Below are 12,923 nucleotides of genomic sequence, written 5' to 3'. Positions count from 1 at the left end.
AAAACTTTAATGTTAGGCGCTATTAATTGCACTAAACTGTGTGATTATTTTTTTCTTCATCAATTGACAGAACTAAGGTGTATGAAAAAAACTAAATTTCATTAAAAAGTGCTTACATCACACTTCAAGTCTATTCATTCACTATGTATGTGTGTGTGTGTACTGTTAACATTGTTACAACCACATCCTCTGAGAAAAACACATTTTCCCTCATAATCCAACCACTAATTTCAGCAAAACATCATTATCCTGTGCTGCATTTCTGAAAAACAGCATATAACAACGGATGTTAAACTTTCCGTATCACTGCTGTGACCGCATCATTGTTTATAAAGCTTTACCCAGAATAAATGGTTACAGTTTGTGTTACTGGCAAAAACTGAAGAGACTAAAATCACAGAACCATCATAAAACAGATTTAGCATGTCAAACTTACAGATGCTTCAAGCAAAAAGAAAGATTAAAAATGAAAATCGAAAAAAGTGAATTGTAGCATATTTTAGGATCATCGTGATTATGTGTTGTGACAAAGGCGTTTAAGTGCATTTTCTTCACTGATTTTCTGTGATATCATTGGAGGACGTTACCTGGGAAGCATGTTGCTAGGTGTTCGATGAGAGTCTCTTGTGTGACAGTCTTACGAGCGGAGTTCATGGCAGAAATGGCCAGGCACAGGATTTCTCCCAGTGGGATGAACTGGGATTGGCTGATGGGAGACATGCTGATGGGAGACACATCACCTGAAAAAGGACAGAGATCAAAGGTCAAAGATTCACTCAGTGTAGCAGAGGTGAAAGGTTAAAAGGTTAAAGCACTAGCTTTAATGCAGAACAGGTGTTGTGACTTTGTAGAGGAGCTGATTATAAAAAGTTATACCGCGTAAGATCTTTTTAAAAACACACAATACATTAGTAATAAAACAATTAATTGCCCAATATTTAACCATGTTGAGATTATCTGCATCACTCGATATAATATCGATATCTAAAAAAAGATACTACTATGAATGAACAGATAGCAACATAGTCAACAATTTCTGTCAAGTTACGGCAAATAATAAATGGCTGTTGCTTGAATTTTCTTTGTGCTTAAAAGCTAACAAAAAAAACTAAATGTTTGATTATAAAAACTACAAAAAGAGATTTTTAAACAGACTTTTGAATTCGAATGTTTTAAATGATACAAGTGCATTTTTTCAACGCATTATAACAGAAACTATGAGATTTGATAAATATTTTATTTAACAATGTTTTAAAATTATAAACGAGCGCTAGGCATCGAGAGCATGACGTAAATACCTAGATAAGTAAGTAGACGATTTCGATTTCTTCATTTCAACACATTTGGTATTATGCATATCAGCATAATATCTGACATTATGCATATCAGCATTATATTGGTCACAAATATCAGCAATGACATTTAGAAAACCCTCATCAGTCGGCCCCTAAAGCACACTCTCAAAACCGCACTTTGGCAAAAAATTGCTGGCAGCGCAAAAAACAAAAACTACTTTCCAACAACATTTTAATCCTCAGTCTATGTTTTTGAAAAGCGCTGCAGCAGAAATGACAGATCCCACCTTTAGCCTGCTGAGATTAAATCTTTGCCCTTGACACAACTCTATCATCCTTTACCGACTTAACACTTGCTCTCCGGACAAACCCACATTCTGTACTACTTAAAGACCTCTCCCAAAAATAGCACAGAACATCTGGTGCTAGAACCTCCAGTACAGACCCTGGAAGAGACACCCAGAGGAGGCAACACTTCCAGCCAGCAGGCCTTGGCACCTGGGTAAGAAGCTCAGCATGGATCCCTGGCTCTTAGGATCCAAATCGGGCTTATCGGCCGTGTAAAGTGAGGACACAAACATACTGGTAATGCACCTTCCTGGCTGGTGAAGAACAAGGGTAAGCTGATTAGAACAAAATACATGTGAGGTGTGCGCAAAGTCAACTAGTGTCCATGTGAAGATCAGGCTGAGGGCGGGCAGACCGATAAAGAGGAAACACTGACCTAGGATCTGTTTGATGCAGGTTATCAGGGACCGTAGATGCAGGAATCTGATTGTAGAACATGAAAGGTTATGTTTCTTCTAGCGGAGATGTGAACTATAGATATGCATAGGTGTCCTATTTACAGTCTGGCCTGGTGCCAGGAGGTTGTCAAACCTGCTCAAAAAAACCAGGTGTTCAAGTAACACGAGATTAACAGGACACTAGACAAGTGAGCACTTTGGGTTCAAAGGTGATCCCAGCTCAAACATATGCAGAATTAAGAATATCCTTTACTACAAGGTCACCTGAGATATATCAGACTTAAGGGCAGAATAAGAGTCTAAAGACATACTAGAGAATAACCCGACTATGCACAGACTGCACACAAACACACCAACAGTTGGCTGAAACGTGAAGTCATACTACAACTAACAAAATAGATGTGTTTAGGTAAGCATCATATGAAATATACTACATTTTGAGGCACGTAGTAGGAATGCCAATGAGATATCCATGAACATTACATGCTGCTTTATAATCTAAAATTCTGTTTAGCTAAAAGCAACAAAGCACTAATTATTTTCCTGATGCAGAGTCTTTACACATGTCCCTAAATCAACACTGCAGTGAAATTATCTGAATTGGTAAAGTCAACAAAAACTATTTTCATTACCTGAAATAATATAAACTTTAAATTAAATTAAATATTAAAACCTTTCAACATAACAATTTCTGTACTAATATATATATATATATATATATATATATTCATCATATCATTTATTTACTTTTCATATATATATTAAATGGTATATATTTCATTTTATACATAATTTTAAAAAGATAAATAACAGAACAGAACAAGATTATTAAAACTTAACTAAAATATTTTAAGTATTTATGTCCAATTGTCACGTCTTTGGACTTTTGTTATTGTTTCTGTCTCGTGCCATGTGTTCAGTGTAACCTACTTTTAGTTAATTGTCTATCGTCTTCAGCTGTGTGTGATTAATTTAGTGATTTACCCTGTGTATTTAAAGTCCTGTGATTTCAGTTCTGTTGGTCCGATCTGGTCTTTATGTACGCGTGGTTTTGTTCTGCCTGCCTTTTATATTGTTTATTTCATCCCTGATTGGATTTAATCTCCTTATTTTCATTTATACTCGTTGTATGCTCTCGCCCCTGACACCAATCATTAACTATAAATCTAAATTTATTTTAAGAGTATTTAAAGTTAAATATATAATCATCTGATAAAGTATACTAATAAAACTTCATTCATGTTAATATAAGTTAACTACTGCATTAATGTTAACACACTAAACTTTACTGTAAAGTTTTTCCCACTCCGGTCTATCATTGTGTTACCAACCATCTTCTGTAAATTCCCCTAAAATGCACAAAAACAAAAGAAACAGTACTCGCATTGCATGTTCGTCAAAACAAACAAAAACAAAACCTCTCTCTTAGTAAGTGTGAAAAGTTTTTGCCCAGAATAAGCAGCAAAATAGCCCAAACTTTGACTAATAAGCGAATGAAAAGAAACTGAGAATATATATAAACATTTTTAACAAAAGTTGCATAACTAAACGCATTAACTAGGCTTAAACTTCCTAATGGTGGATACGCTGAAGTCGGCTTCCTGATCCCCACCAGCGCAGGACTCTCTAACTCCCCTGCGAGATATTTTACGCCAGACCACCTCTCCTCACAGACACTGACATCACTGTTTTCCTTCTCCTTCCAGGAAAGAGCTCCAGCCGCCCGACTGGGACTGCGGTCCTGCGGCCCAGTCACTCGTGACCACAGACACTGTATAGTAAACACACTGCAGTCCAAACATCACTTCTCCAGCGGTCAGAGCGATTTCTCACAGTTCATCACTACAATACATCTCACGCAGGGCTCCTCAACTACAAAACCTTATCTGCACTAGTGTAGAAAACAAAGCCGAGGGGACACATAAATCTCATCAGGGTGGATCGTGAATAATTAGGTGACGCACTTTTTTTTTTGATTTGCAAATCAGCCGATTTGCTGAAAGGTAAGAGGGATTAAGCAACCCTCGACTTAAAGCACGCTACATAGGTTTGAAATAAAAACAAACGGGTCGAATCTAAAAATAAAGCTCCCATCGGGAAGCTAAGAAAAAAGGCAAATCTTCAAACAGTCGTTACGTTTTTCCTCACCACACAAGTGTGCTTTGGCACAAACGCTGTTTTCAGGTCAAGCTGGGTCTTATTCCAGAAAAATTGGTTTCATTAGACAATAGTGAAAGAGGACAGAGAGGAGGAGTGAGCTTTGATCTCTCCGATGGTCCATGCGTGTTGTGATGTTGGTGATAGCATTCAGCAGCAGGATGCGACCGGCTCTCTGCATTACAATGAGTCCTGAAACTCTGACATGGTCATCAAATTGTCATGGTGTGTTCGGGTTAAAAGACATTTAAAAAAAAAACAACCAAAAAACAAACCAATATACTCGATTCTGAGATGCGCCAATGACGCTCAACTTCTGGAAACTAATTTTGGTTCATTTCAAGACAGACGTCACTGAGAATAGTAACTCGCGGCTCAGAGAGTCGGATGTTGATTCGGTGGCTTGATTTAGTGAAAGTAAATGGAGACTTTGTATACATTTTGTTCATTTTCCCGCCAAGCTCCTTACGTAAGCACGTTTGACTATGCATACAGTTGTGGTCAAAATTATACGTACACTGTGAAATGTAAATTATTCTTACAAAATATGGTTATTTTTTTATTTTGTGCTGACCAGGATAAGATATTAATAAACAAGCTGTTCACATATAGTCCACAAGAGAAAATAATAGCTGAAGGATCGTTCATTTGAAGATCAGGGTACATTTTTGTCTTCTGGAAAACATGTAATTATCACTTGCGGCTTCTGAAGGGCAGTACTGAATGAAACAAAAAAACATATTTAGGCAAAACAAGAAAAAGATTTACGCATCTTTATTCTGTTCAAAACTTAGACCCCTGCTCTTAATGTATTGTTTTTCCTTCTGGACGTGAAAACATGGACCTCAAATCATAGTTTTTGTTGGAAAGGGTTCAAATACACAAGAGATGCTGGAAAACTGGATCTGAAGGATTTTTCTGTAGAACAGGAAGTTGAACTGCTCAGGACAAACAAGGGACTCGTGAACAAACAAACAAAAACAGCTGTGGATCATTCAGTGACAACACAGCATTAAGAATAAACAGTATGTGCTTTTTAAAGGGGTCGTTTTTCAACTATTGCTTTCCATTACGAACATACTTTCTGAGAAATCTCTCGTTCTGAACAGTACTAAATAAAAATAACATGCGTTTTGTATGATCCCTCTTATTTTGGCAAAAAATTTACAATTTGCAGAAAACGCTAAATTTACGTTCGAGTTTGACCACAACTTAAATTCTATTCGCATCGGGCATTATATATTATTTTGCATACTTCAACTTTTTGATTGTTTGCAACATCCCAAAATGTAAACTACGTTAACGTCCATCTTTAATCTGTCTGATACGAGGCACAACTATATTAAGATATTATTATTATTATTAAGATATTACAAGCATTAACGCAATGTTTTCAGTGCATTCTGAAAAGCATTATACAAATTCGACTCGATAAGATCACCTGCTCGTGAATTTGACTACATGAAAACAAATTATCCTATTGTTTACGCTATGTGATATTACAAATGATCATCATCAACTTTTTAAAAATTACTTTAGATGTCAGGAACATATGAACATGCGTGACACGCATGCATTCAGCACCACGATATATATTAAAATATTACGGTACTGCCACCTGATATCATCACTACGCAATACTTTATAGTAACAAAAGCTTTAAAAAAAAACAAACACTCAAAACAGAATTGCCGAATTAAACTTCCAGATGCTCAGGGTGGAAAAGCTTGTCTGAACTGAACCGTGGAAACTTTCACAGATAGCTGGGAAACCAGGAAGTGAGCTCACGCGCAACAAAGAGCTGCATTATCAGAAGCAAAATGGAAAACATGTGATGTTGCTGTCAGCTTTAACCCCCAGCAGGGAGACAGGAAGAGAATGGCAGACATTTTCAGACCGTCCTGCTCCATTTGTCCACCCCCACCCCCCCTGTAACAGTAGGCCCGGAGCAGGGGGCTTGCCCGATGGCTGATGGGGGGGAGAAGACACAGACACAAGCGCCGAGGGGTTAAAAACATAGCCTGTCTTTATCTGCAACAGCTGCATCACAGCCCTGGTGAGAACAGCACGTCCCCGACAGGGTTAATACAACACGAGCGTGCAAAAAAATCAAGCATGACGTGACACGCAGAGAAAAAGAGGATGATAGAGAGACAGCCATCCTTGAATGCGTTTTCGCTGTCGGATAATGGAGGAGGAGGCACGCCGAAGACGCGCTCACGCCTGACGCCGCCGTAGTAAACAATCCCCCCACAGCTTGGGCTCTTTGTCCAAACACCTCCCGATCAACCCCACCCCCTCTTTTGTGATTCATTCTGACAACGCCACGGCACGCAGCCTAATTACGGCGTGCAGACGAAAGTGCGACAGAAACACAGCCGCGCCTGCGATGAAAGAGAGAAGAAGATCAAGCTCTACCTTGGTTTATTCCGTGCGGCTCCAGCTCCTAAAATCCAAGCAGACTTTGGGATCCTTCCGAGAGCCTTCCACAGACAAATGAGCATTCACTCCAGGGTCTTACCCAGCATGCTCTGGTCCACACAAAGAGAGGGGAGGTGTGACCAATCACATTGGGGCTGAGCTTGCACTGTGTTTTTTTTTTTTTTTGGGGAGGTGGGGGGGTCCTTACAACACTTGCTCACTCCCAGGAATGCCCACTGACACAGTCTAGTGGGCGGCCCTTTCGGAGAAGGTTGTTATGGTAACGCATCCCTGTTGAACGTACCTTGTTCATCCGCTAGCCGTATTTTCTCCCTCCTTCCCGATGCTCAGCTTCAGCTTCCACAGATTTTTCCCACATTCTGCTCATAAATAATTAAAGGGCTCGGGCCGAATGCAGTCATTCCTATGAATTGGATGTGTATATGTGGGGGTTCATGCTTTTCTCCACACAAGCGCACGCAGTCGGATGACATCACGCATCACGATCCCGAATCCGACGTCACTTCCATCTGAAGGCAAACGGAGAGTGTGTATCGTCATGGTAGCTGTTAATGTGGCGAGGGGGTGAGAGGAGGAGCGGGACGGAGAGAGGGGGAAGGGGTTATCGCTGGGAGAGGGGGAGGGGTGTCTCTTAAAGGACACATGGGCGATCACAAAAGGCTCAGGCTTTATTCAGAGACACAGAGGATCTGCTGTCTCATGCTGTTGGCCTCTGAAATGAATTCAGGTTCCCAGGGCTGACTGACAGGATCCCTATAGGAGGAATCGTTAATCACATTGTGGATAAATAACTCGCGATCAACCACGGTAAATCACTATTTAATGGAAAATGGAAAATAAATGTCATTTTTTCCAAACAGGCTCATTTGAAATTTTAATGGGAAAGAATATAATTTAAAAAAAAAAAAAAGCTTTTTAGTGGTTTCTTTTAAGGCACGTAGCGATATTATCACTTGTAGCTATAGGGATTTTTTCAAGTTTTGTAATCCTAAATATCTGCAAAATTCTAATAAAAACTAAAGAAAAATGCAAATAAACAAACAAATCTGTCAGTAAAATTATACTATTTAAAATGATTATTTATAAAAATATAATTTATATAAAATTATTACATAAAATAATCATTTTAATTATTAATTGTATTTAGCAATGATATATTAAATTGATCCAAAGTGAATATAAAAAGGCATATACAATGTTACAATTTATTTCTTTCAAACAAATGTTGTTTTATTCATACTTTTAAAGAAAAAGGTATCGCAAATGCCACAAAATTACTAAGCAGTTCAGCTGTCTTCAACGTTGAAATAAAAAGAAATGTTATTATTATTATTATTATGATTTTTGAAGAATCGTGTGACACTGAAGACCGAAGTAATGATTTAAATCACATGAATAAATTATATTTTAAAATACAATAAAGCAGAGAACAGTTAATATTATTAGTTAAACATAGTTGTTATTGTAATACTATTTTGCAATATTTGTATTTTTTTTATTTACACATATAACATATTTTTGATCAAATAAACAAAGCCTCAAGGGACATCATTTTGCCAAAAACAAAAAAAAAAACCACCCCAAAAATTGCTTACCAATCCTTATTTTCTTGAATTTTATATAAAACTAAATAAATACAGAAATATACACATTGTATGCACTAAAAAATAAAGGGAAAAATGCACAGTTGCTTAAAAAATAGAGGCAAACACTCACACACACACAAACCCCATGACAGTTGTCACTCCGGTATGTTGTGTCAGGATATCTAATAGGAGTGACCAGATGCCACAATAAATCATCTTAGCCTATAACACGTGTGAGAGGGGTGGGACTAAATAATGACAAAGTTGTTTTATTAAAAGGTACCAAAAAGTGTGCACGCTTAGGCCAAAAAAACCAAAACATTTTCAATAGACCTAATTAAACTCTCCCCTATGCATCTACACAAAGGTCAAGCGCCCGTTTTTCGTTCAAATGATCTCAAATCCCAGCTAAATGTGCTGAGACAATTCTAAATAAGCCACACGCCGATTTCCTCAAGTGTAACAGAAGCTCATTCATCACTTTTGTAACGCATTACACCTTGAATCACTAATACCATCCGAACAGTAGCCCTGTTGCTGTTATGGTTGTAACACTAGATGGTGGTAGCAGAAAGGCAAGATAGTGAAGTTGAAAGCAATTCCTGCCGCAGATCTGAAAGAATTCCATTTTTGGCTACTTCAGTCTTGCGTCTCGTCTCCGGGATGGATCAAAACATCCAAAAGCTGTCAGGCGGCATTTTTCTGCAACTCCACTCAAATTCGTGTGGCGGCATGTTTATGCCCCATGGATCTGCCTGACTTCAATCACGACAAAACTTAAATGAATGAGATGTGAGTCTCTTAGAAAACAGAAGCTCAGACTGTTTGGCACGTCTTCCGCAAAAAAAAAAAAAAAAAAAAAAAAAAAAAAGAGAGACTTGGTTTCATGGCTCTCCTCAAGGGGAGACATCAAAGAAAACGAATTCTAGCTCAAAATATGACTGCCCTCCACATACCCTCTACAGATCGCTACAGTACTACATCTGTGATGCAATTGAAGCTGAAAACATCGAAATCGGCCCTAAGATTTAAATGTAATACATAAATCGAGGTGACCGAATGATCCTATTGGCAAGGGGAGGTTTTGTTGTGAATGATTACAGCTCTATTGCCAATACCCCACAGTGCAGAAGGGGCTTCCGTTGGCTGATTTGTCTTTCAAATGAAACCCATTCACAGAACGACTACTATGGCAACGTTAAACAAACAAACTCGACTGAACAAATACACTGGTTAGATACTAAAGACCAAAAAAAACTGGATTTCAGTTTAGCTCTGACGCCGTATTTGTACTCAAAAAAACTGTAAACTAACAATGTACGATATTTCTCATCTGGGAAAGCACAAAAATATAAAAGACTCATCCTACATGATGTGGATTTTTGATTATGTCTCTTTCTTAATATAACGGGCTGAATTATACACGCATATAGTAAAAACTGAAAAAAGAAAGCTGTATAATCTGCTATAGATTTTATATATTAAATTATACAAGGGGAAAATGATAAATGCAATTCAAATAAATACATTTCAGCAATGAATTTAAACAATGCAGATGTTTAAAATTAAAACTAAAATATAAAAAAATATTAATGGTATTACTACATCATTTCAAGGTAAAATTATGATACTATTTAATATTATAAATAAAATATATAGAGTGATGTACAGGTTTTCAGGCTCTTTTGTGCTTGTGCTTGCTAGAGTAATATCACTATACTGCTGCATGACCCTGAGGATATGACACTTGACTCCACCAGTGTTGTGCAAACACTCGGAAAAGGTGTGTGTACGAACGTGTGAGAAGTGTTTACATTGTCCTCTCACCATTAAAACAGATCGCTTACCAAAAAGACACTCTGATATGCCCCAAACAATAGAGAAAACCAACAAGAAGTAATAACGCAGTTTCTCTTTAAAACACACACTTCCTCTCAAAGAATGGATCACTGCAGTGCGCGCACCCTGAAAGTTTAACAAATGTCATTTTAAATAAACTTTATTTTAAATGCATGGAAAGCAGTTCCAGCAGGAATAAACTTAAGATGCGTGATTTAAAAAAAAAAATTAAAAATCACTTTTTACATTTATATCTTAAGCAAAAGTGATGCTTAGTTGTGCAAAAGCCTCTTGATTCCAAACGGATTCTGTCAAAAGGTTAACTCCTTAAAGTAAACACTGTGAATCATACTAATGAGATACTAGTATAACTTGTCCCTGAGCTGTAATGCGTGGCTCAGATAATAACTGCAAGAGCAGATTCAGCTCCGATGCTGGACACAACTGAGGATTTGACTCGTGTCGCTCTACATGGAGTTCTGGATTATAAAGCACACTAATCTCTGCGCTAGTGCTCCATATCTCTGATGACGATTTGGGTATTTGGTTCACTCTAGTTATTCTACATATCAACGAAATACAAAGCAAAGCAAGTAAAGTTGCGCGTACGATATTGCACATTTTATTTAAAATCATGAAAATGACTGAAAACATCCTGCAAAAATGTTAAACTATATGTGCACTACGTATAAAGTAACTGTCTCTCAAAAGAAAGTCAACTATGAATAACTGAAATGAGTCATTTTTAAAACGAACCCCAAGTCGATTCATGTTCGACGTCATTCATAACGTCGGTCTGAATGAAAATGCTAATTCATTCTTTGACCCTAGGTGCTGTTTTCAGAGTGGGAAAATAGTGCTTCCCCACTATTAGACACCGCTACCTCGCAGACAAGCCGCACGTGAGATACTAGCAGGGTGTTGAGCTGCGTGCTCTGCAGTTATAAACGCTCGAATGCATCTCACACACACAGCTGCTGCAGGTTTCCATCCATCATTTAACAAATGTTCTCCAGTGTGCTGGAGGGTTAAAAATATATGCTGAAATGCACAGGGCAAAACAGTGTTTCGAACACGCCACTTAAAATAGGTCAAACACCAGCAGATACACTCTGTGTCCATTCCACTTGATTTAAATATGTATCTGACAGTTCTGACAGAGACAGAAAAAACATTTGGTGCCGTTAAACAATTAATCACGATTAATCACATACAAAATAAACATACAATTTGTTTACATAAGATGTGCGTGTACTGTGTAATTTATTATGCATATATAAATACTATATAATAGTATATATAATATATAGTGCATATTTTAAAATATTTACATGTATTTTCATGTAATTTATATTATATATAAATATATTTAATATGTATATCATATCATATTTCTCTTAAAACAAATATATGCATGTGAGTGTTTTTATATATACGTAATATATATACAGAGTACACACACATGTACATTGTGTAAACAGAAATATTAATTTTGAATGCAATTAATTGTGATTAATCATTTGACAGCAAAAGAAGAGTTGACCAAATATAGAAATCATTTACTTATCCTGACGTTTCAAGCCATGTGGATTCCTATCGTGAACCACAAACAGGCCTACTGTTCAAATGGCAAATTTTTTTTTTTTTTTTTTTTTTTGAGAAGAATATGCTGGGCTGTGGTTGTAAAGATCCAAAATTATTTAAAAAAAGTGTTTGCTCATATGCTATTTTTTTTTTTCATTTTTAAGTTGTAACAGCTTCGTATGAGAAAGAGTATGGCAAATTTTTTAACTAATAGTCTGCTGTATCCATTCTCAACTCATTTTGAGTCTGTTTTAAAGCGTGCATTTTTGGGTAAACTATTCATAGATTACCACATCTTTGTGAAAAAAAAGTACTGATCTCTTTTTAATCAACGTTTTGTCTTGCATCTCATGACTGAAAAACACTAAAATAAACCCCATTAACTAATTATATGAGCTGAGAACAAATTTGTCTCCTCTGCCTGGATGCATATGAAAGATTTATTGAGATATTCAAAAACAGACATTAAAAAGTGAGTGTGTGTTAGGGTAAATGTGCGGGTACGTGTGTGTGTTTCTCCACAGGGGGCATTCTTGCATCAGGCAGCCGAGGGGCCGCGGTGGGTTAACGGGTTCATTCTGTATCCCAGCATGCATTGCTGCATCCTTTATGCCGCAGTGTATGTGTGGGAGCCGACATGTCAGAAAGAGATGATGAGCGTATAGGTAAAAGTGTGTGTGCATATGTGCACATGTCAAGTGCAGTCAAAAACAATAGTGTTTTTTTTTTTTTTGCTGATGTTGAACATCCGATGGATGGATTCTGGTAAATACATTCGCAACCGCATCATAACAACTGTAGGGAAATCATAACAATATGCTGTTAACATCTGATAAAGCCAATATTGACAGAATTGCCAATAATGATGGTTCGGGCATCCCTCACGACCAGAGGCACCAATGGATGTCATGGCACATTAGTCATGGGTCACAACGGTCAACTAATCAACTATATGTCAGAAAATTGACTGGTCAATTAGTGAGCTCAACTAGTTTATCTACATTCCTTTCTGCATCCATCCATCTACCCATACAAAGCCATCCATATATATATATATATGTATATATATATATATATATATATATATATATATATATATATATATATATATATATATATATATATATATATATATATATATATATATTACATTATATAAGACATTCATGTTACAAAAGATGTCTATTTCAAATCAATGCAGTTCTTTTGAACATTCCATTAAATAAAAACACTCTGTATTTCTAGAATATGGGTTAACTAAACAAATATTAATG

The 12,923-nt window shown here is 36.9% G+C and overlaps 1 protein-coding gene across 1 annotated transcript in view; it reads right to left on the bottom strand.

Moving 5' to 3' along the window:
• The window catches only part of stox2b (storkhead box 2b), a 34,201-nt gene that overhangs the window by 12,324 nt on the left and 8,954 nt on the right, over nt 1-12,923 (bottom strand). The window contains 1 exon segment of the mRNA XM_043257350.1: nt 588-740. Coding sequence (XP_043113285.1) covers nt 588-740 — 153 coding nt within the window.

The sequence above is a fragment of the Puntigrus tetrazona genome, chromosome 14, assembly GCF_018831695.1.
Source record: "Puntigrus tetrazona isolate hp1 chromosome 14, ASM1883169v1, whole genome shotgun sequence".
Lineage (NCBI taxonomy): Eukaryota > Metazoa > Chordata > Actinopteri > Cypriniformes > Cyprinidae > Puntigrus > Puntigrus tetrazona.
This window is presented reverse-complemented; position numbering and strand designations above follow the sequence as displayed.